Source organism: Symphodus melops (assembly GCF_947650265.1).
Source record: "Symphodus melops genome assembly, chromosome: 18".
Lineage (NCBI taxonomy): Eukaryota > Metazoa > Chordata > Actinopteri > Labriformes > Labridae > Symphodus > Symphodus melops.
In genome coordinates, this window is record NC_136708.1 from 9,687,215 (window position 1) to 9,706,570 (window position 19,356).

Here is a 19,356-nt window from a genome sequence, read left to right on the forward strand (position 1 = left end):
ATTAAATCTACTACACATCTTTACTACACTAAGTTGTTGTTATTTGATCATTGTCGCCATCTGCTGGACATTTGCATGATTTTTTTTCCTCTATACTTTTAGAATTAATCTCGAAAATTAGCTGCAAAAAGTAAGGATCAACAGAATCATTGTTTGACATAGAACTGAAAAAAATAAAATAAAAAAATCTAACCACCACTTTTGTGATCGACTTCTGACTAATGACTTGCTTGGGCAAATGAATTGATTGATTGAATTGATTTCATCCCCAGATATGGACAGCAGACTAATCCACACAGCCATAGACAGATGCTTTGTTAATCAAACTAAGGCACCTAACATTGAACAGCACAGGTAAAGTGTGCAGCAATCGTGAGTAGGTTGGACACACCCATCTGTTCCTATGTGAACTTAGAAGCTTAGTGAAAGCAGTGAAGAATAACGACACACACACACACACACACCCTTCAGTTTCACTCAACGTTTTTTTTATTATTATTATTGCAGAATGTGTATACACAGCATTTCAAGTGAAAGTGTACTCCACCTCAGCGTCATGCTCAGCTCACCACATATTTACGCAGTGATATTTATCAGTTTGTGTTGAACTAAGAGGGGAGCACATGATTCAGATGAGACTTAAAAAGATCCACAACCTGTCAAGTTCATACAAAGTACAACATGGTACACAACACAATATGCAGATAATGCTCACCTCTCTCAGCACAGAAACATATTTAAGCTCTTTTTGATTGCTTTTATTATTTATTACAATTCACAGAACAGCATCACTTTACCCTTTCTCTCTTAGACTATAATACAAGTTTCTACAGAAAATACAAAAATAGTACATCACATGAACCGCACCAAACATGCACACTGTAGTTGTACAGTATTTAGTACCTGGCAGCTGAAGAGGGCATGTACACATTTCATGCAGAAGTCACTGCATGTCCTTCAAAATAGATAATTAAAAAAGTGTCTTCATCTTATTGTCTTTTTACACTTTACAAAAAGTTCCTCTGAGATTAAAACGTCTTTTTTTTTAATGTGTGTTTGAATCAGTTTCAGCTTGAAGAAACTTTTAATGTCGAGTAAGGTGCAAGATATCGGAGCTTTGCAAATAAATACTGACAACAATTTTGCCAAAATAACAAAGTCAATGGTATTCAACAATCACATCGATAAAATGACGGCTGCGAATGTGACATTTGTGAGGGATCTAAGAAGTAGGAGGTGCAAGAGGGAGAGGTGGGATAAGGTAACAGCATTTTCCCTTTTTCAATGAAAGGCACACATCAGAATGCAAACCTTTCACATTCCTACTAAACAATGACACTCGCCACTTGTCAAACATGCTGCTGCAGAAGCAAACATTTGCCTTTTTACAAAAGGATCCTTTTCAGTAAGCCTCTTTGTTTTAAGGGTGAACTCTTTGATGCACCAAAGAAGGACGAGGGAACAAATTATTCTTCCATTTTAGCCTGTTGATATTTGCAACTGAAATTCACAGCTTAAACAAATGAAAAATTGTTAAGTCACATACGCAGAACATAACAAGAAAAATCTTCTTTTTTTTTTTACATTTACATAAATGTTAAGATGAATAAAAATGTTTCACCTTGTTTCATTTCTGTCCTATTCAACACAGATTCTCTTTCTTTGATGTCTGCTTGGATTTGTATTAAAAAACTCTCAAGGCTGCAGCTTTATCAGCCAGACATGACAGGCAAATTAAGCAGCTGGAAAAAAGAAAAAAATCTAATGGGGATTGTGACTGGTGGAAAACCCCTCTAAAACTCGTAGCGAAAGCAACAAGGCTGTCAGAGATGTCCCTTTTGATTATTGTGGCTGTGTTTCCGTGACAACAAGGACAGGCTGGAGGTTGATTGATCACATTTATGCATCAGGAGAATCAGTAAGTCCTAAAGCAAGAGCTTCCTCTGGGGTCAGTCCATTCTTTAGAGTCCGTCTCACTGCAGGAAGAAAGAAAAATAGAAGTTAGGGCATGCTTACTTTCTTGCTAAATACTGACAGAATGAACTAATAATAAATGAATGAATATACAATATAAAGGACCATTACAGTGTATTGTTTATAGGTACTATGGAAGTATGTATAATACTTGATTTAGGGAAGAATGTACAACATTTTACACATAAATACAGCAGAAATCAAGTTTATCCTCTGCTTACATTAGCCCGATAACATTTGAGGTCACAGGTAATTGCAGCTCAAGCGAAGTATACTTTTGTCCACCGCTTGCACTCAATAGTGCTTAATTACTGTGCGTTTTAAAGGAGACATATCATACCCCTATTCCACCTTTTCAAACATACCTGTGAGCTCTAAATGAAACATCTATGATGTGCTTTGGTCCAAATACAACATAAATCAAGCAGCAGAGGAGGTTTGTGACCCTGGAGGAGCCAGCTCTCTCAGAACGCTCGGCTCAGTTTAACGCTGGTGCTCAAGGGCGACATCTACTGGATCAAAAAGTAACACATTCTTCCTGCGAACGCACAGCGTGTAAAATCCGCTGCCAGGGGGCTCTTTATCAAAACAATAACGAAAGACGATTTCAAGGCTGGCGGGGTATCATGGGACTGATTCTCTCTGCTAATCCCAAATGTGGCTTTTTGAAAACATATCTGTGAGAACTCTGACTCAGAGTTATTAATGTCTAATTCTATGTGCAGCATTTCTCTACTCTTGTTTTCTTTTTTAGCTCAAATTATTAAAGGCTTAACTCAGGAATCTGATAATGCACATTTATACATTTGTAAGACATTAAAGATTCCTTGTTTTATCAGAGCTTAGCACTTTGGAGTTTACAATTCCCATAATGTAACTGGGGGGTTGTCAGGCCTTGTCTGATGTAGTTATATAAATCCTCTACATTAATCAATGAGTGTGTTATTTGGACTTCAGCATCCCAGTTTTGATTGGGGATTTAAGCATCCTTCATCCGTAGTTTTTTTTGGCTTTGTTGTACATCAACATACTTCCTCCTACTGGACATTAACCCACAAAATAAATAAAAGCCTCCACAGAACTTGTATGCTCTATTGATTTGATACAGAAGAGAGCCTTCAGGTAAAGCATAACTTACATGACTTGCGGTTTGCCCTGGACCTCCTTCTCTCTCTGGGCTGGGCTCGAGTTCCTGGGCCCTGAGTGGCTGACCTCACTATGCGCTCCATTATTTCGTCAGCAGCGTCGTCTCCGCAGATCTGAGTGTCCTCCACCGCTGGTGTCCATGCCTGCACAGTGCGACCTGAACAAACAGAGCAGCATGGAAAAAGGTTTTAACACAATTTCACCTTCATTCACTTCTCTGTGTGACTCTGTCAACAACTTCCTGTCACTCTCACCTCCTCGTCCAGGCCGGGATCTTGTTCGTGTTCTAAGTCCTGGTACTAAACTTGCCTCCTTGTCCCCTCCACTGTGGCTAGTTCTCAGCATAGCTTTCATGTTCTCGTGCTCTGCAGCATCCTCAGACTGGCCCAGACCTTGTGGCTGCTCACTCTCCTGGCTGCCACTAGGGGCACTGTTGCTGCTGCTAGAGCCATAGCGACCACACTGAAGGAAGAGAAGAAAAGAAAGACGGTAAAGTTGTCAGCCAGTGGGTGCTTCCAAATTGCAAAGTGCCGACACAATCTGACAATAGACAGTAGACTGATCCGCAGGCATGCACAGCAGATATTTATTCCTAATTCGTCTGATTCATTCAGTGTTATGGTAGCGTCGTTATCCCGCCTCATGTGATTGACACTACAACTCAGATGTGACACACAAGACGGCTCAATAAACTACGACAAAACTTCATCCTGCATGAAAACAATTTAGTAACGTAACATTTGAAGGGAGCGATACCCAAACTGGCCGCATCACGTGGGGTCTTGTCATTACTTTGTGACACAAACATGCCAAGTCGTGTAGAACAATAAAAATGTTTAGAATACAATCCCTTCTCTACCACATTGATTCATCCATTTAAAGGTTATAATCAGTGAAAAGAAAACCAGAGGTAAAGAGATGCAGTCAGGGATAGTATTTTCATGCACACACACGTATGCAAGCAACCAGCACACAGGTTGATACCTCACTCTCTTCTTCATCATCAGACTACAGGGGAAAGAAAGAGTCAAATTCAGAAGACAGTTCAGAGAAGATGAAAAGAAAAAGGAGCAGAACAGATCTAGATGTTAAAAAAAAAAAAAAATTCTGATGCTTGGCCCTCACAGGTGCGTTGACGTCGATGATCATCTTTCCTCGGGTCTTGTTGCGTTCGCGATGGTCGGCTCGTTTCTGTTTCTGCTGGAGCACGCGGTCGCGGGTTGTTCGGTACTCCAGTGCAAACTCGCTGAGGATTTTACTGAACCTGTGGACGCTGATATCTCTCACACTGTATGCCGGGTGACCGAGGTACAGAAGGAATGAATGGAACCTGGGAAGGAGGGGTAGGAAACAGAAATGACAAAATGAGTATCCTAAAAGTCCTTCGGAGGAAATATATGAATCAAGATGTTTTCCCAAATGCGATATTGTTAGATTACAGACTAGCATTTTAATTTGTAGTTCCTTATCACCCCTTAAAAATGTTGAGAAGCTAAATTGTTAACACTGGAGTCTGTTAGAGTCCCCTTGTATAACTAATGTCTTATTTTTCTCATTGAAAACAACTAATTATGATAGTGATGTGCTTAAAGGAGGGAAAAAAAGGGATGTTCTCCTCCCATCCCATCACATTATATGCTGACAGTGCGAGAGTATCAGTAACAGATGTTCAGACACCTGTAGTAAATGGTGTGTTTCAATATAAACAAGCAGAGTTGGGGGGGGCTACCTGTTGATGATTCTGCGGTGGACAATCTTGAGGATGATGATCCTCTCTGCACAGTCTTTGAGGAAGTCAGACATCTTCTGTTTTAGCTGGGGCTTCATCTCATGCTTTGCAATCACCTTAAGGTGGTCCCATGATGCTTTGCACCTTCGTTCCATTTGACACAGATTCTCCTGAAGCTGGTCGAAATCCACCTAATAGAAGAGATATAGATAGATGTTGGAGGCTGCTATAAAAAATGGGCATCAAAAACAAAATGCTGGAAGTAGAGTGAGTATTTGATCTCTCTCATGGGGCAACACTGTGAAACTTTATACAAGTTCAAGTTCTTTTGAAAAGACTTAAAGATAATTCACCAAGAAGCTTTCCCTTATTTTCTTTGCTTAAAGAAGCATATGATTGAAACTTATAACGTGTCAAGTTTTATTTGTCCCTGATTATAAAGATGATAAAATTAAAGTTGGCATCAATTTTAGTTTTTTTACAGTAAAACTAAACTTCTATGTTCTTCCCTAGAGTGATCCCGAGTTGGTGAACTGACAAAACACTGCACTTGTTGCCAAACGGTATCAAACACATGGGCCTTGAAATTCTTAAAGGTGGCAGAAGAACATACTGTAGCACTCCAAAAACACCCGCTGATGCTTTCATAGCCAAAACACTGAAAAAGATGTTATGATGATATGTGCTTCGGAATTCCAAAGTGCCTACACAATCTGATAGTAGACAGTCCCTTGTATCCGTGCTGTATGCTGTTAGGACCTATTGTTCAGCAGGCGGATACTTTATTCCCACTTTGTCTGATTCATTCAGTGTTGAGTGGCTTAATTAGCCAGGTATGCGTTATTGATACTCCAACTGAGATTTGGAAGCACAATTTGTGTGACATTTCACACAGCGTTGTGGGTGTGAAATGCAACTCATTTCCTGAAAGGATGTCCCTCAACCATACTGCACAAAACCCAGAAGTCAGCAACCATGCTGAAATGTTCAGTCTGAGCTGGAGCCCATATATGCCTACTGAATGACCCACAGGTTCAGTCGACTGAAACGCCCTAGTGAAAGGTCTGCAGTTCATACTGATCTGTGGCTTTTCAGAAAGGGCCATGTTTTCAAAAACAAACAACTGAGATTTTCACGAGAAAAAAAAACAACAACAACAAAAAACACAGAAAGCCAACTGATGGTGTTGACTCTCTGGAGATGCAAAAGCGACAAAGCAGGGAACCTTCCACCTCCCTATATAACCTCCCAGCTGATCGGCATCAGCCATCAGCTGAGGGAGAACATCACAGGTGCAGTCAATAACTCCTGATGGGCAAAGAAACCTGTGACCTCGTTCCATGGAAATCTAGCCTGAATAAACAAATGCTTTTAATTTGAACCACTCTTGACAAATGTGTAGCGACAAAATGAGTCTTCCATTAGTGAGTGTGCTGCGTACTTTTGCTGATCGGGTAATGGCTCCGATCTCCGAGTAGAGGTCGGTGCTCTGAGGGAAGTTCTCCACCACCACAGAGCACACGTGATGCAGCAGAGACTGCTTATGAACCGTGTCCTTCACTTCTGGAACCTTCTCCAAATAGGTCATCTCAAAGCCTTTCGCCTGGACATAAGGACACACACATTACATAACAATTCTTAAAAAGCTTTCCCATATATATTCACAAACATCTCAATGTTGTTTATTGCGCCAAAATGAGTTACATCTATCGTCACTAAATCACAGTAGTCAGTATGTGATGTCATTTTTAATCTGGAAATTACAGACTTAGAAAATCCATACTATATTTAATTCACTATCTTTACAATCTTGACAAGCTACTACTTAAAACAAAAGGTGCGTGTCATTATGTCCCATAATGACTCAACCCTGTTATGGTCATGACTCACATTAGTGCCATTGAGGAAGTTCCCGATAGAGAGCAGCGTGGAGAGGATGTAGCGCAGAGTTTTGTTCTTCTCCAGCTGCTCCATTCCTTCCTTCAGATCCTGCAGCGGCTCTGCTACTTCCTGAGTGGGTTAAAAACACACACACACACACACACACACCATAGGTGAAGTAAATTAAGACTCCTAAACACGTGTCTGATGCGTCTTTGGTTCCATGAGTGGAGCACAGGTGCGTCTCGTGTCCCACCACGAATCATCGCAGATTGTTTGAGCTCCTCAGGTTGTTGCCTCCGTCAGCATTCTCCATCCAAACATGCTTCTGATTAAACTAAGCTTGTATATTTGAGCGTGTGCATATATCTGTGTGCCTGCATGCTAGGTTGCCCTCCATTACATTTCCCACTAGCGAACCATCCCACAGAGCCAAGGCGATAACAGCGCTCAGTCAGAACCCGCGTTCGGGAGTTGTGCCTTTCATGGAGAGATTAGAGACAACAACATCCTGCGGAAAGCCGTAAAAATTCACGGGACAGAAAGAGAGGGGTGGAATGTTTTCTGCGTTTTTTTTTTTTTAACTTTGTTCTCGTCCTTCTGCAGATTCTTCGGTGTGCCAAAAGTAGACAAGGTGCTGCTAATAAGGGTGCATATTTGGTTATGTTATGATGTAACTATGTTGATGTTTTGCGGATGTTATTTGTACTAAAAAGGGATGTTGATACTGGGCATCACACACACTCAGACTTAAACGCACAACCACATATGCTGTGCACATTTGCTCAAACCTTCACGGTGCAGAGTTCATTCAACTTTATATGTTTGTGTCTGTTGGATTTCATTGTGCTTTTGATCATGGTGATTGATCGTTGTTGTAAACTGAAACTTCCTCTTCCTTTTTTTTCTTTCTTTTTTTTTTAATTGCAACTACATTTTTTTACACACCTTCTCGGTGGCCTCGTAGTCCATCTTGAAGGCCCAGAGTTGAAGTCTGGCTGAGAGCTCGCTGATGGAGGACAGCGTGAGGAGAAACTGCTCTGCTGAGCCCAGCGGGAGATCGGGGTTTGCCAGCTGGGCCTCCTGGATTCTTTGCTTCTCCTCCTCTGTTGGGATCATCGTCAGGATTTTCTGAGGTGAAAAAAAAAAAGTGATGAGATGACTAAAAGTTGTTTTGTCAATGATGCTGCTCTTGAATAGGCCTTGAGTACTGTTAGTAAAACACAGCATTGGGTGTTCTCAAGTACTACAGTCATTGCACAGATCTATGTATACTATACTGTAATTTTCACACCAAATACTGAAATATTTCTTCTTTCAAAGAAAAGTAGATACATAGTAACAATATATGTTATGGTGGTGATTGCAAACACTGATATAAGGCAGATAAGATAAGATTTCTATTAAACAGAAACTTTGTTCTGCTAAAAGAGGGGAGGGAAAGTTAGCTAAAGGGCAGGAATCATTGTTTCTCCATCAACATAAAAGGTATTCACACTTGCAGAAAAAATGTATTATCATGTATAATGAACTGTAATTATTATTATTTTTTATATAGTTTAACGAGTTCAAACTAGTAAATATTTAAAAGAAAAGTTAGCTCATCTTGTTTCGAGGTTAGGATTTCTTGAGTTTACAGAGCCAGACAATGCAGTAATAATAATAATTATATCAATAAAATCACATCCATTTGGACCAATCCAGTAAACCTGGGTGACGGGTATCCTATCATACACAACATAAATGAAAGAGGTCTGAATTCCTCATCATCTGCACCCCTCACCTCGATGCCCTCCTTGTTGAGCGCATACTCGTCGAAGTTAAGGATGGCTGTCTTTATGGTGCGAGGAGGAGGCAGCACCGTCAGGCCGATGTTTATGGCGTTGCTCCTCTTGGAATCCAACACGATGATCTCCTGGCGCTTCCCGTCTGCTGCCGTTTTCTGCGAGACAGAAAGCACAAAACTGCTCAGGGCGTCATCTTCTCGTTCTCCTCTCGGGTCTTTTTCTCTCTGTGTGGTCTGCTTTATGTGCTTGTCAGGGTTAGAGGGACCCTCACTCACATTTCATTGACTGCAGCTGTGAGAAGAAGATGGAAATGCCATGACATTGTCTATGGGCCCTATATGGACGGTGTTAAGGGGGGGCGTGAAAATTACAACTCTGTCAGGTGGAAAATAGGAAAGACAACATGACTATGTGTTTATATTTACTGTATATGTGATCACGTGACCTCATCAGTGCTCGAGGCCAATATAGGCTATTAAAGGAAGGAGGTTGTTGATGAAAGTGAAAGAGGATAGGTGCTAAGATGTGGTTACTGGACTCTCACAACATGTTGAAGCATAAACTAACACGTTTCATGTGTGAGTCTAACTTTTTTGTCTTCTTTCAATCATGTTTTGGAGTTATTTAAGCTTTTTCACAGCTAAAGGAAAAAAAAGTGGAAACTTTAAAAACCAGTGAAGACTGATGGTTGCCTTGACATGCGATGAAATGATCCCAAAATACCAACTATGTGGGTGAAAGCTCGTGTGAAATTGGTTTGCAACCGTCTAATAACACCTTAACATAGTTAGCATTCTGATGGATTTTCCCTTACACCTAAAGGAGGAACCAAAAGAAGGGTCAGCCAAATCAATAACAAAGCAAGATCATTCTGGCTTCAGTGCTCAGGTGGTCCTCTATATCTCAGATTATCTCATTACCTGACAGCTTTACCTGAGCTTTTGTGATACTTCAGCTGAAGACCACCGTCACACTGACACAGATCGTGCAGACCAGAAGCCCTCACTCGCTGAGGCTCAGGAGTTCAAAGTTTGAGAATCTTGGTTTCAGCTCCCCATCTTACTTGTCCATACTTTTCTTATTTAGAGGCTTTGGGAGAATCATGTGGGATTTCAATAACTTTCATGTTTCATCAGGATCAGAACACGTGTGACCTCACTTAACCCCTTAAACGTCAACTTAAGAGCGATGCATAGAAGGGCAGCTAAACCCTGGGCCGCGTCGGTTATGAAAAGGAAAGTCGTTTGTGTTTTCATCGCAGCCAATCAGTGACTTCAAATGTCACAAAGACAAAACAGAAAGTACACAACTGCAGCCAAGCTTGTGCAGTTTACATGAAGAGCACACACTGCTCTTCAAACATAAGGGGTAGATTAAGAATTTCATACAAAAACCTCTCTGAAGCCTCTTCAAACATGGGCTGTTTACCTTTGTGACCGGCATTTCCTTTGATTTTGACTCAAACAGGTGTTCCAGTTTCGCCGTGTCCACCTTTACTGGTTCCAGTTTGGACCAAAGTGAGTCCCCACTCCGCTTGTAGTCCCTATGCTGAGAGTCTGTTGGACGCACCTGAAAACGCACAGAACAAAAATCCCAAAATGAACAGCTACAAGAACACTTCTCGTTAGGTATTATGCTTTTCATGGCTGCTTAATGTTAACTGGTCCCTGGAAACGTAAAGTTTCTTTAAACTTGATTTCTGAGGAACAAAAAAATCAATACTGTGACTTCATTCCTCTACACCGAGAAAAAGTAGAAGCCTGTTTGTTTTGCTAGCCAAGATTTTGTGCGTTAAAAAGTACATTTGGTCATGTGATAATGAGGAATTGAGAATGCGAAGAAGACGTGTGACACTGATCAAAAACAGTCCTGATTGTCTCTTTAGTGTAAAAAGCCTGAGTTGTCGCTGACTGTATGTAAATGGTCGCTGTAGCCTTACTCACCTCACTCCAGAAAAGCCTGATTGTCTTCTTCTTCTTGTTAAACAGAGGTGGTTCTGGGGGTGGAGGCACTGGAATTTGGGCATTAAGTGAGGGTGGAGGGGGCGGTCTCATTATCCCTATCAAGGGGGGTGGCGGGGGGCAGCCCCCTAACATGGGTGGTGGCGGAGGGAAGCGTGGGATGAAGGGCGGAGGAGGCGGCGGGGGCGGGAGGTCGCCACACCCGCCCATTAAAACAGCATCCAGAATGTTCTTGTCATCGTCATCCGTCAGGTCGGTGAAGTTGATGTCCCCGATTCGTAACTCTCGGGGGCTGGCCAGGAGCTGGTCCCAGATCGTGTCTGATTCCTTCTTGGGTGGGGGTGGGGGCGGTGGCGGCTCGCTGGCTGGGACGTCCAAGTGAGTGTGCGGCGAATTCAGGTCCTTGATCAAGTCTCCAAACCGCTCAGCAAAGGGTCGGATGGTCCCGCGGTGATCTGCTATATCGTCGCCTTTGTTTCCCTCCTGCTCAGCACCTGGCTGTCCTTCAGCATCCTCCAGGGTGTCTTTGTTCTCCCCCTCACGTTTCTCTTTCTCCTTGTCTGCATCCTCTTCTTCATCCTCTTCATCACTGGGCTTCTTGTTCTGAGAGTAGAGCATGTCGAGCATGAAGAGCTTGCTGTTGAGGAGTTTGCTACTGTGCTCATTTACGTCGGCCTCCTTAAGGCCTGAAAAGGAAGACAAAGGGTGTCAAGTGACAGTACACTCTGTATGCAAATGAAAGTACCTCACTGTATCAACTCAACCACATTTACAATACAGTGAATTGTAAAAAAAAAAACTGAGCCAAGTTACAGCACCAATCATTAACAGCAATAATCAAACAGGGGGAACTCACAAACAGGACATGTGGAGATGAAAAGGAGTGGGCTGTTAGAGGGGGCAGGTCTTCTAATAGAAGCTGTTTAGTTGTTAATTTAGGATCTGTTTTTGGCGTTTCTTGTCCTCCAAGACTTCTCTCAATGATTACCTTTTTTCATACATGGTCAGACATGCAGTGTCCCAAAAACACTGTGCTTTTAATTAGCCTTCTCTTAGCTGCATATATGCAAATACACTCCAGGGTTTTGTTTTTTTTTCCTTTTATGTTGTACTCTGTGCTATGTATCACACCGAATTAAAAACAAAAAGTTATTTTGCCAATCAACTTGCCTGACACCCAGGTAACACAGTGTGTTCATATGGTTTGCAAATCAGTTTCTCTGTGAGCCACAGAGACCAACTTTGACCAATAACACCCCTCTCTGAGAGCGGGATCACGCTGGCACTCACAGTGCCGTGCTTAAGCATGATTGGGAAGGGGGGGGGGACTTCCCCATTCAAACAATGGCCAGCGCTCAAACTACTCCAAGACAAACCAGGTCGAAGCATAGTTAAACAGTATACAGTACACGATTAGCTTTATGTTATTATTAAGGTGCTCAAAAAAAAAAAGAGAGAGACGCGTGGTGAAGTCCGCGTCCCCACATCAGAGAACAACACGGAGAACCTGACAGCTACTCTTGTGACTTATTTTGAGTAATGTTAGTCAGATACAGTCACAACATTCTGGATTTGTCCCTAAAGAAGGCTGTTAGCATTGTGTACCAACTTGCTCATGATTGTGTTGTGCATGAACTGTAGCATGCTAAAGCAGACCTCTTCCAAGCGTGCTTGACCATAATACAGAACGATCACACTGGTCAAACGAACATGGACTTTAGGGGTGAAGAGTACAGATAGCCAGTGTGCCCTGAGTAGCTTTAAAAAAAGGCATGTACTGTGTCTTATATCTTATATATAATTGGGTGTTTTTACTTGACATTTTTGTCACTTTTACTTATTTGTTATTTTAAGCTCAAAACTTTGAGATATTTTCTGAAACTTAATTTAAATTTGATACCACAAGTTTTCGACCGAGCTGATTAGCTCTCTAAAACCAGTTTGTCAACTGTTGGAGACACACATAAACCTGATGTTGACCTAAAGTTAGTTTTGACATTTGCCTATTAATCAACAAAATGCATTTTGTAGCATCTTTGTCTTCAGATGTTCATGAAAAGCTGAACAAACACACCCATAAACATGAAAACTTTAAACTCCGTGTTAAACTACCCACCATTGTCGTTGCTGCCTCGCTCCTCTCTCTCCAAAGTGCTGCTGGCGGAGGAGATGCTGGAGGCCGAGCAGTTGTCTTTCTCATTCACCTCTTCATTCTGCCGCTCCTTGTCGCTGAGGATGCCACTGTCCTCCTCCGTCTCCTCTGTCTCCTTTTCCTTTTCCTGCTCACACACCTCACTTTCCTCCTCCTTTTCTGCCACTGCGTCTTGATGAACCTCCTCCTCTTCCTCCCGTACTTCCGCCGCCTCCTCCTCCTCCCGTTCTTCTGTCTCTTTCTGTTCTTCTTCCTCTGCAGCAGTGGCTTCTTTTCCCTCTATTTCTACGCTGGCACAGGACTCATCAACCTCTCCTGTAACAAAGTAAACAGTGCACTTTAACTTTGTTAAATAATGGTTTACAATTAGCTCTAAGAGTTTGTAAATGGCTGAAACCATCCACACATAAACACACAGTAGGCTTAGGATTTGTCTCTGAAGAAATACTGTTTAAAACATACAACATGGCAGTCTTTGATTTTAAAGGCCCCTCTGTTAAGTCTTCACATAGGACAGCCCTGTATCAACACACACTCAGGCTAAAAATAAAAACACACACCCGTATACTTAAGTAAACAATATATCAGGTACAGAAAGGCTGGCTGTTGTGGCATCAGGATATGAACAGGAAATGAAGAATTAAGTTCCTGTTTACATCAAAACATACGAATGTACACACTCCTAACGCTTCAGTCACCAGTACAGTCGGTGCAGTGATGCAGGCGGGGTTACAATAACACGACACTGTGACGCCTCACACACGCCTGCTTGAGTCGCCTGTACCTCAGCTCAGGCTTCACATGCATGTAGCTCCAAAACAAGCTTGTTTTCTTACGCAAGATGTTTTGGAATAAGGCTCTCAAAAAGGTCTTTCAAAAACCCATTTGACCTTTCAACCCATATCCTCTGAGTGTGTGTTTTTTTCTGTCACCTCGGCTGGTGGTGGCCCCTCCTCTCTTGAGTATTTTCCACAATTTGCCTCAACCTCTCCTGCTTCCACTCCAGCCTGCATGCTAATTCAAACTGCAGGCTGCAAATAGTTCGGGGTTAATATCAATTGCTTTGGAGTGTGGTGGCAGTTTCACCAAATGACCCTCTGGTCTTAATTATACTTTCCACAAGTATTAAAAAGATCCTTTCAGGTCAAAAAGCTCCAGCAGAACACCATGTTCCATTAAAGTAATAACACATGCTCTGATACCATTTATATCTGAATTTCACAGTGATAGCCACTGAACGCATTTCATAGATTGTCATTTATTTAATTCATACATAACTATGTTGATGTGAGCACAGACAGCTATAAGCAACAGGAGGTCATTTTTCTGCATTCATGGCAAATGGGCAGTTTTAAATATCATAACAAATAAAGAAACACTTACATTTAGCCACTGTTATTTTAATACTATAAAGCACAATTGTTGTTGTTATGATGACCACAGGTGTTCAGCGACTTCCTAACTTAAAGTGAATAAGCAGTACTTAAAAGGGCATTAAGGACAAACTCTTAGCTAACGGCTGATTACAGGCTATGGTCATGTGTCTATCAAAATGTGTTGTTGAAAAACTTGTTGTTTGTAGTGTTGGATTGTGATAATCTGTATTCTCAGGTGTCCTACCAGTCTCAGAGGGCGGGGAGGCTGTAGCAGGAGTCTCTTGTTCAAGTTCAGCTTCTGTGTCCTCCTGGGAGACAAAAGAGGACGGGCTGCTGCTACGGGATGACGACGGGCAAGATTCTGAGGGTTCAAAGTTCAGGTTGAGGTCAGGGCGAATCCTTGACACCCGTGTGTGCTCCCTCTCGTACTCTTCAGCTGCAAGACGCTCGACATTCTTATACCTGAAGGGGAGAGGCAGACATCATTCTCAAACTGAAACATGTAACATTGAGCTATCACAAAAATAGGTATTCAGATTTACCGAAAACTCTCTCCTTAATGTTTACTCCTCTGCAGCTGCAATAACACTTTTTCACACCACAAGCCCCCCTTACTCCTCTACACCAGCATATCAACCGCCCACAAAGCATTTTAAGCATTCATCCTTCATTTCCATCCTCCTCTCCTGTCTCCCAACGCTTAGTCCTCAGCAGCAGTCCAAAAATGAGACCAGAGGGAGTTAGAAAAAGAAGAGACGGAATAAACTTTACCACTCAACCTGTCTGCCAGAAAAAGAGATTTAGGGCAATGTTTCAACCCTCACAGTCTCTCTCTCTCTCTCTCTCTCTCTCTCTCTCTCTTTCTTTGACCCCTCCTCTTTCCCACCGTCCCATGAATGTGTGGAGCTTCTGTTCAGACTTCATTAGCATCAGGCCACTTCAGAAGAAACTTAAGAAACTGGATATCAGTGTATGTATGTCTGTGTGTGTGTGTGTGTGTAAGTTTAAGTGTATATAGTTAAGGAGTAAAATAGAGCAAATGAGCCAACTGTGTATAATTGTTTTTTTTTTTTTTCAAGTTGGTCCAAAACCTTGAATGTGCTTTATGTCCTTTCACACTTGAAAATAAAAGGAGTGGAGTAATGGTTTGCAAAGGGCTAACACATACCTGACTGTCTCTGAGCACTGTTTATGTCAATGAATCATAATCAATCTCTTCATTGTATGTGTATATTTAATGCTGTATTATGTCTATGCATTATCAAATATTAGCATAAAATGAACAATTTACCGATTTATCTGTTCACACTAAATGAGGAGCGATGCCATAAATTTCATGGATAGTTGTGAAAGTACATGATGTATTTATTGTTTTTAAACCAGAAATAATCCTGCTTCCTGCATTGTATAAATTTAACTTATATTGTAAGTCTGAAGTGTTACCAGGCTAGCTGCGATTAGCAACTACAAGCTAAGCAGTAAGCAACACAAATAACTTTCCATTAGTTTGGAAGTTGTTTGATCTGAAACCAAAGTTCCACGTGGAAAAGTTAAGAGGCTTCGACAATATGAAATATTTTCTACATGCTTTGGGAATCATGTTGTCCAACATTTGTAGTCACACCATTAAAACTCTATTTTGAACTCAGTGGTCTGTCATTAAGGTAAGAAAGTTTTTTTTGTTTTTTTTACAGGAGTGTCTCTTTACAGACAGATTTGTCTCTCAGGGAGGTAAGCTGGGGAAGAATTCATGTTTTCCTGATCATCTTCTCATCCAAATACACCATAAATTCATCAGCCTCCAGTGGATACATCGCCCACCTTGTTCACTTCTCATCTCCCTCTTTGGCTTTCTGGCCACCTATGTCTGTCCTGTGTTTTTCCCCCTTCTTCTGTTATTTATTTAAAATGTCCTAAGTTTCAATCTATCCATCTATTTTTTTTCTGCTTATCTGAGGTTAAGTCGTGATGGCAGCAGGCTAAGTAAGTCAACCCAGACTTTCCTCTCCCCAGCAACGCTTTTCACCTCCTTTTGGAGGATTCCAAGGACCAGGTGGGATATATAATCCCTCCAGCAAACACTGGGTCAGGAAAACCTCCAAAGGGAGGCGTCCAGAAGGTGACCTAAAGATACCCGAATCTCCTCAACTGGCTCCTTTTCGACGCAAAGGAGTAACTCCAAACTTCCCCCCCAAAAGTCTGAACTCCTCATCCTATCCCTTTATATGACATTTCTGTCTTTGTGCTTCATAGGGGTTTTGTTGAACAGCTCTTGGTCTTAGTGAAAAGACAAATATTTAGTCTTAGTCTGTCTCTTTCTATTTCTTTTCTCTCTGTTTCATGGATGCCTCTTCTCATTACATCAGCAGTGTTTTAAACTGAGGGTGAAAGCACAGAAACAAAAACACAGAGACTTGGCACAGTATATGAAGTGACAATGGAGGCAAACAAGAAGAGGGAGAAAAGGACAGACAAGAAACCAAGACACAGGAAAAAAAAAAAAGCTTGAGTTTCTCATATCTCAGAAATTGCATTAAAAAAAATCACTTTCTTCATTAGTATACATCTCTACCTGTTAAACTTCATTCAGAATAATCTGAATAAAGGTACGAATGCAGCCATGAAATGCTTCTAATCTGACCTACGTCTGATCTTGACCTCTCATACCCTCCCAAGTAATTTGGGGGTTTCCTGTGATTTCCTTTTGCACACTAAGACACATTTATTAGTCGCATTTAAGTACTGTACATATGCTTTAGTTTAAAGTAATCTTCAAGTTCAAGATGTTCAGACGCATTCAGTTTGAAAAGCTTAAAGAATCTTTGCACTGATTTTCTCACAGCATGCTGCCTAACAATCAATCCTTTGACAGAGTGCAGCATCTTAAGAACAGCTCCGTAAGGACAAAGAAAAAACAGGCAGAGAGAGAGGGAGAGAGGGAGGGAGCAAAGAATATAGTTTCAGTCTCCCTGCAGCCTCTGGCAGCTAAGGGCAACTTTTTAACCTGAAAACAATTACACTATTACTGAGCTTCCCAAACCACAAGCTCCAAATGCATTCCCTGCAGGTTCGGCTGTTCTCAGAGTGTGTTGTCGTGATTTAGTGCACACACTTACCTCTCCTCCCGAGCATGCCTGGCCTCTTCCATTTTATCCACAAAGTCGCGGCTGTGGGAGACACACAAACAGAGAATATTTTTTAACGAAGATGTAAAAAAACCTACCAGACACACCTATGATGTCTTTAACCCTGCCAGTGTGAATAAGACTTCATTCAAACAGGCGCTCGAAGTGAATTGGTGTCGTTCATTTCCTTTTGTGGGCTTTCTGTAAAAACACTGCTGCTGCACACTTTTACACACACTGCACACTATCATCATTATTTCAATGCTACTTTAAGGAATGTACAATTTAAACTTATTCACTTACTGACTCTCACGTTGAATGTATTCAAATGTTGTTTAAATTGTGTGGAAATTCTCTTAATGAATACATTTTACTGTTACTTTGCATTTTGGGGCTCCAACTCCCAAAACCCTTCATGAAGAAGTGCTCTTCTTGCAGAGAGGGAGATAAAAAGATGAACAACACTCCCACACTTGCAAGACTATTTCTTGATCTCAGGACTGTCTTATGAAGAACGGCTCAATAAGCATTCAGCGACCTTTACCCCAAAACAACTTGTGAAGTTCATATTTATGTGCATCCCTTCAGGGGACAGTAGGTCCCATCACACACATTAATTCTGCAATATAGAACGAGTGGAACACCTTGTGACCGCTTGTTCATCCCTTCTTCCCGTCTTGTCCCTGTCTTAAATAGTTTCGAGCTCAGCGATGCCTCACCTGTGCTTGTTCCTCTCCTCTCTCTCTATCCTTTGCAGTCTCTCCTCTCTCTCCAAGCGGCGGCGCTCTCGCTCGGCCGCCAAAGATTCTTGGTGCTGTCGGTAAGAGGACGACAGAAGTCCACCCAAAGCCGGTCTTATGGAATGAGAGATGAGAAAGAGAAAGTCTGATTAGAAATGCACAAGAGATTTGGAAAGAGTTAAAAAACTTTTACAGAAGTTCTCTTGTTTTTTTGATGTATTCAAATGATAATTTTGTGACTATAGAAAGATCATGATGATGATCTGTGATTGATGCATTACTGTCTTTTCATTTTCTAGTTTCTACCGCACCATTTGACATTTGATTAACTGAACGACTGATTAATTACTTGATTTGATTATTATTTGATACCATATTATACTTCAAACAGCTAAAACTGGACATGGAAATGACAGGTTCTCCTTGCATCAACACAATCTCTCATGTGTATGCGTGTAACGGGCCATGAATGTAGTTTTAATGACTGTGTTCTCCAGGGAGGAAATAGGAGCCGCACAGTTACCAAGGACCCAAAGAGCTGAGATCACTCCAGCATGTCAGCACAATGTGGCTGCACACAGGCCGTACTTGTTCCACATGTGAGTGTGTGCATGTTTGCATGTGAAGAAGCACATGAACATGTTAAAAATAGGTGTGTGCATATATATATATGTATATTTTTTTAGGATGTGCGTGTGCAGGCACATGTCAGTGCTGCCTCCCCTCACCTGGGGCTGGTGGGTGTGCTTTGACTGCTGAGAGAGGAGAAGGACATGACACCTCCATTCCTAGGTAAGAGAGAGAGAGAGGGGGGGGGGGGGGGGGGGGGAGTGAGTAACCTCTCTGAGCAGCCAGTTACACCACACTCTGCTGACTGACTGCTCAGTTGAAAACTGGTAGCGAGAAATGAAAGTGACACCTTGTTGCGTAACAGCAATGCTGTTGGTGCAACACTCGGATGACCCCTATTAGTAACTCCCGTAGAGTTCATAGGCTGATTCCAGACAAGGTGTCTCCCCTCATTTACAGCTTAGTGTGAATGTGAAAAGACCTTCGGCTTACAAGTATTTACCTTGACGTGCCGCTGTGAGCATGGAACAATGTTGTCTTTAAAGGAGAAGTGTACGGTCGCGGTTAAAGCATAGAATCATCTTATACTTGTGAACTAGATGTGAAACGAGTTGGCTTTCTGCTGCGATATGCACAATTACAGTATTTGTAAAAAAAAAAAAAAAAAAGGGCAGAAAATCACAGCATCAGAATTCAACTTTTATCCTACCACCGATGTGTAACAAGAGTCAAGCAGTGAATATACATTAGCACAAGAAAGAGCAGTTTAAAACACACACACAGAGAAACTAAACGCATAACATTCAAGTCATCAGTGAGGTAGAAGAAATGAGAGGTGAGATAATTCTATGAAAGTGGTCAAGCTTACAAGCAGGAAGTGACACTACAGGTGAGGAAATGAAAAAGGCCGTGAGT

At 41.7% G+C, this 19,356-nt stretch overlaps 1 protein-coding gene across 4 annotated transcripts in view; it reads right to left on the reverse strand.

Moving 5' to 3' along the window:
• Positions 1–466: 466 nt before the first annotated feature.
• Positions 467–19,356, reverse strand: part of fhod3a (formin homology 2 domain containing 3a) — a 56,464-nt gene continuing 37,574 nt past the window's right edge. For 2 of the 4 annotated variants that reach the window (XM_079368720.1, XM_079368718.1), the window contains 17 exons: positions 18,600–18,659; positions 17,851–17,985; positions 17,123–17,173; positions 14,251–14,468; positions 12,595–12,945; positions 10,461–11,164; positions 9,946–10,086; positions 8,514–8,672; positions 7,679–7,861; positions 6,740–6,859; positions 6,291–6,452; positions 4,850–5,040; positions 4,246–4,450; positions 4,105–4,128; positions 3,375–3,582; positions 3,113–3,277; positions 467–1,976 (listed from right to left, as the gene is read on the reverse strand). In XM_079368720.1, the coding sequence (XP_079224846.1) occupies positions 1,900–1,976; positions 3,113–3,277; positions 3,375–3,582; positions 4,105–4,128; positions 4,246–4,450; positions 4,850–5,040; positions 6,291–6,452; positions 6,740–6,859; positions 7,679–7,861; positions 8,514–8,672; positions 9,946–10,086; positions 10,461–11,164; positions 12,595–12,945; positions 14,251–14,468; positions 17,123–17,173; positions 17,851–17,985; positions 18,600–18,659 (3,154 nt within the window). In that variant the 3' untranslated portion in view covers positions 467–1,899. The remainder of the gene's footprint in view (positions 1,977–3,112; positions 3,278–3,374; positions 3,583–4,104; positions 4,129–4,245; positions 4,451–4,849; positions 5,041–6,290; positions 6,453–6,739; positions 6,860–7,678; positions 7,862–8,513; positions 8,673–9,945; positions 10,087–10,460; positions 11,165–12,594; positions 12,946–14,250; positions 14,469–17,122; positions 17,174–17,850; positions 17,986–18,599; positions 18,660–19,356) is intronic. The other 2 variants (XM_079368721.1, XM_079368719.1) reach the window with 2 other exon arrangements.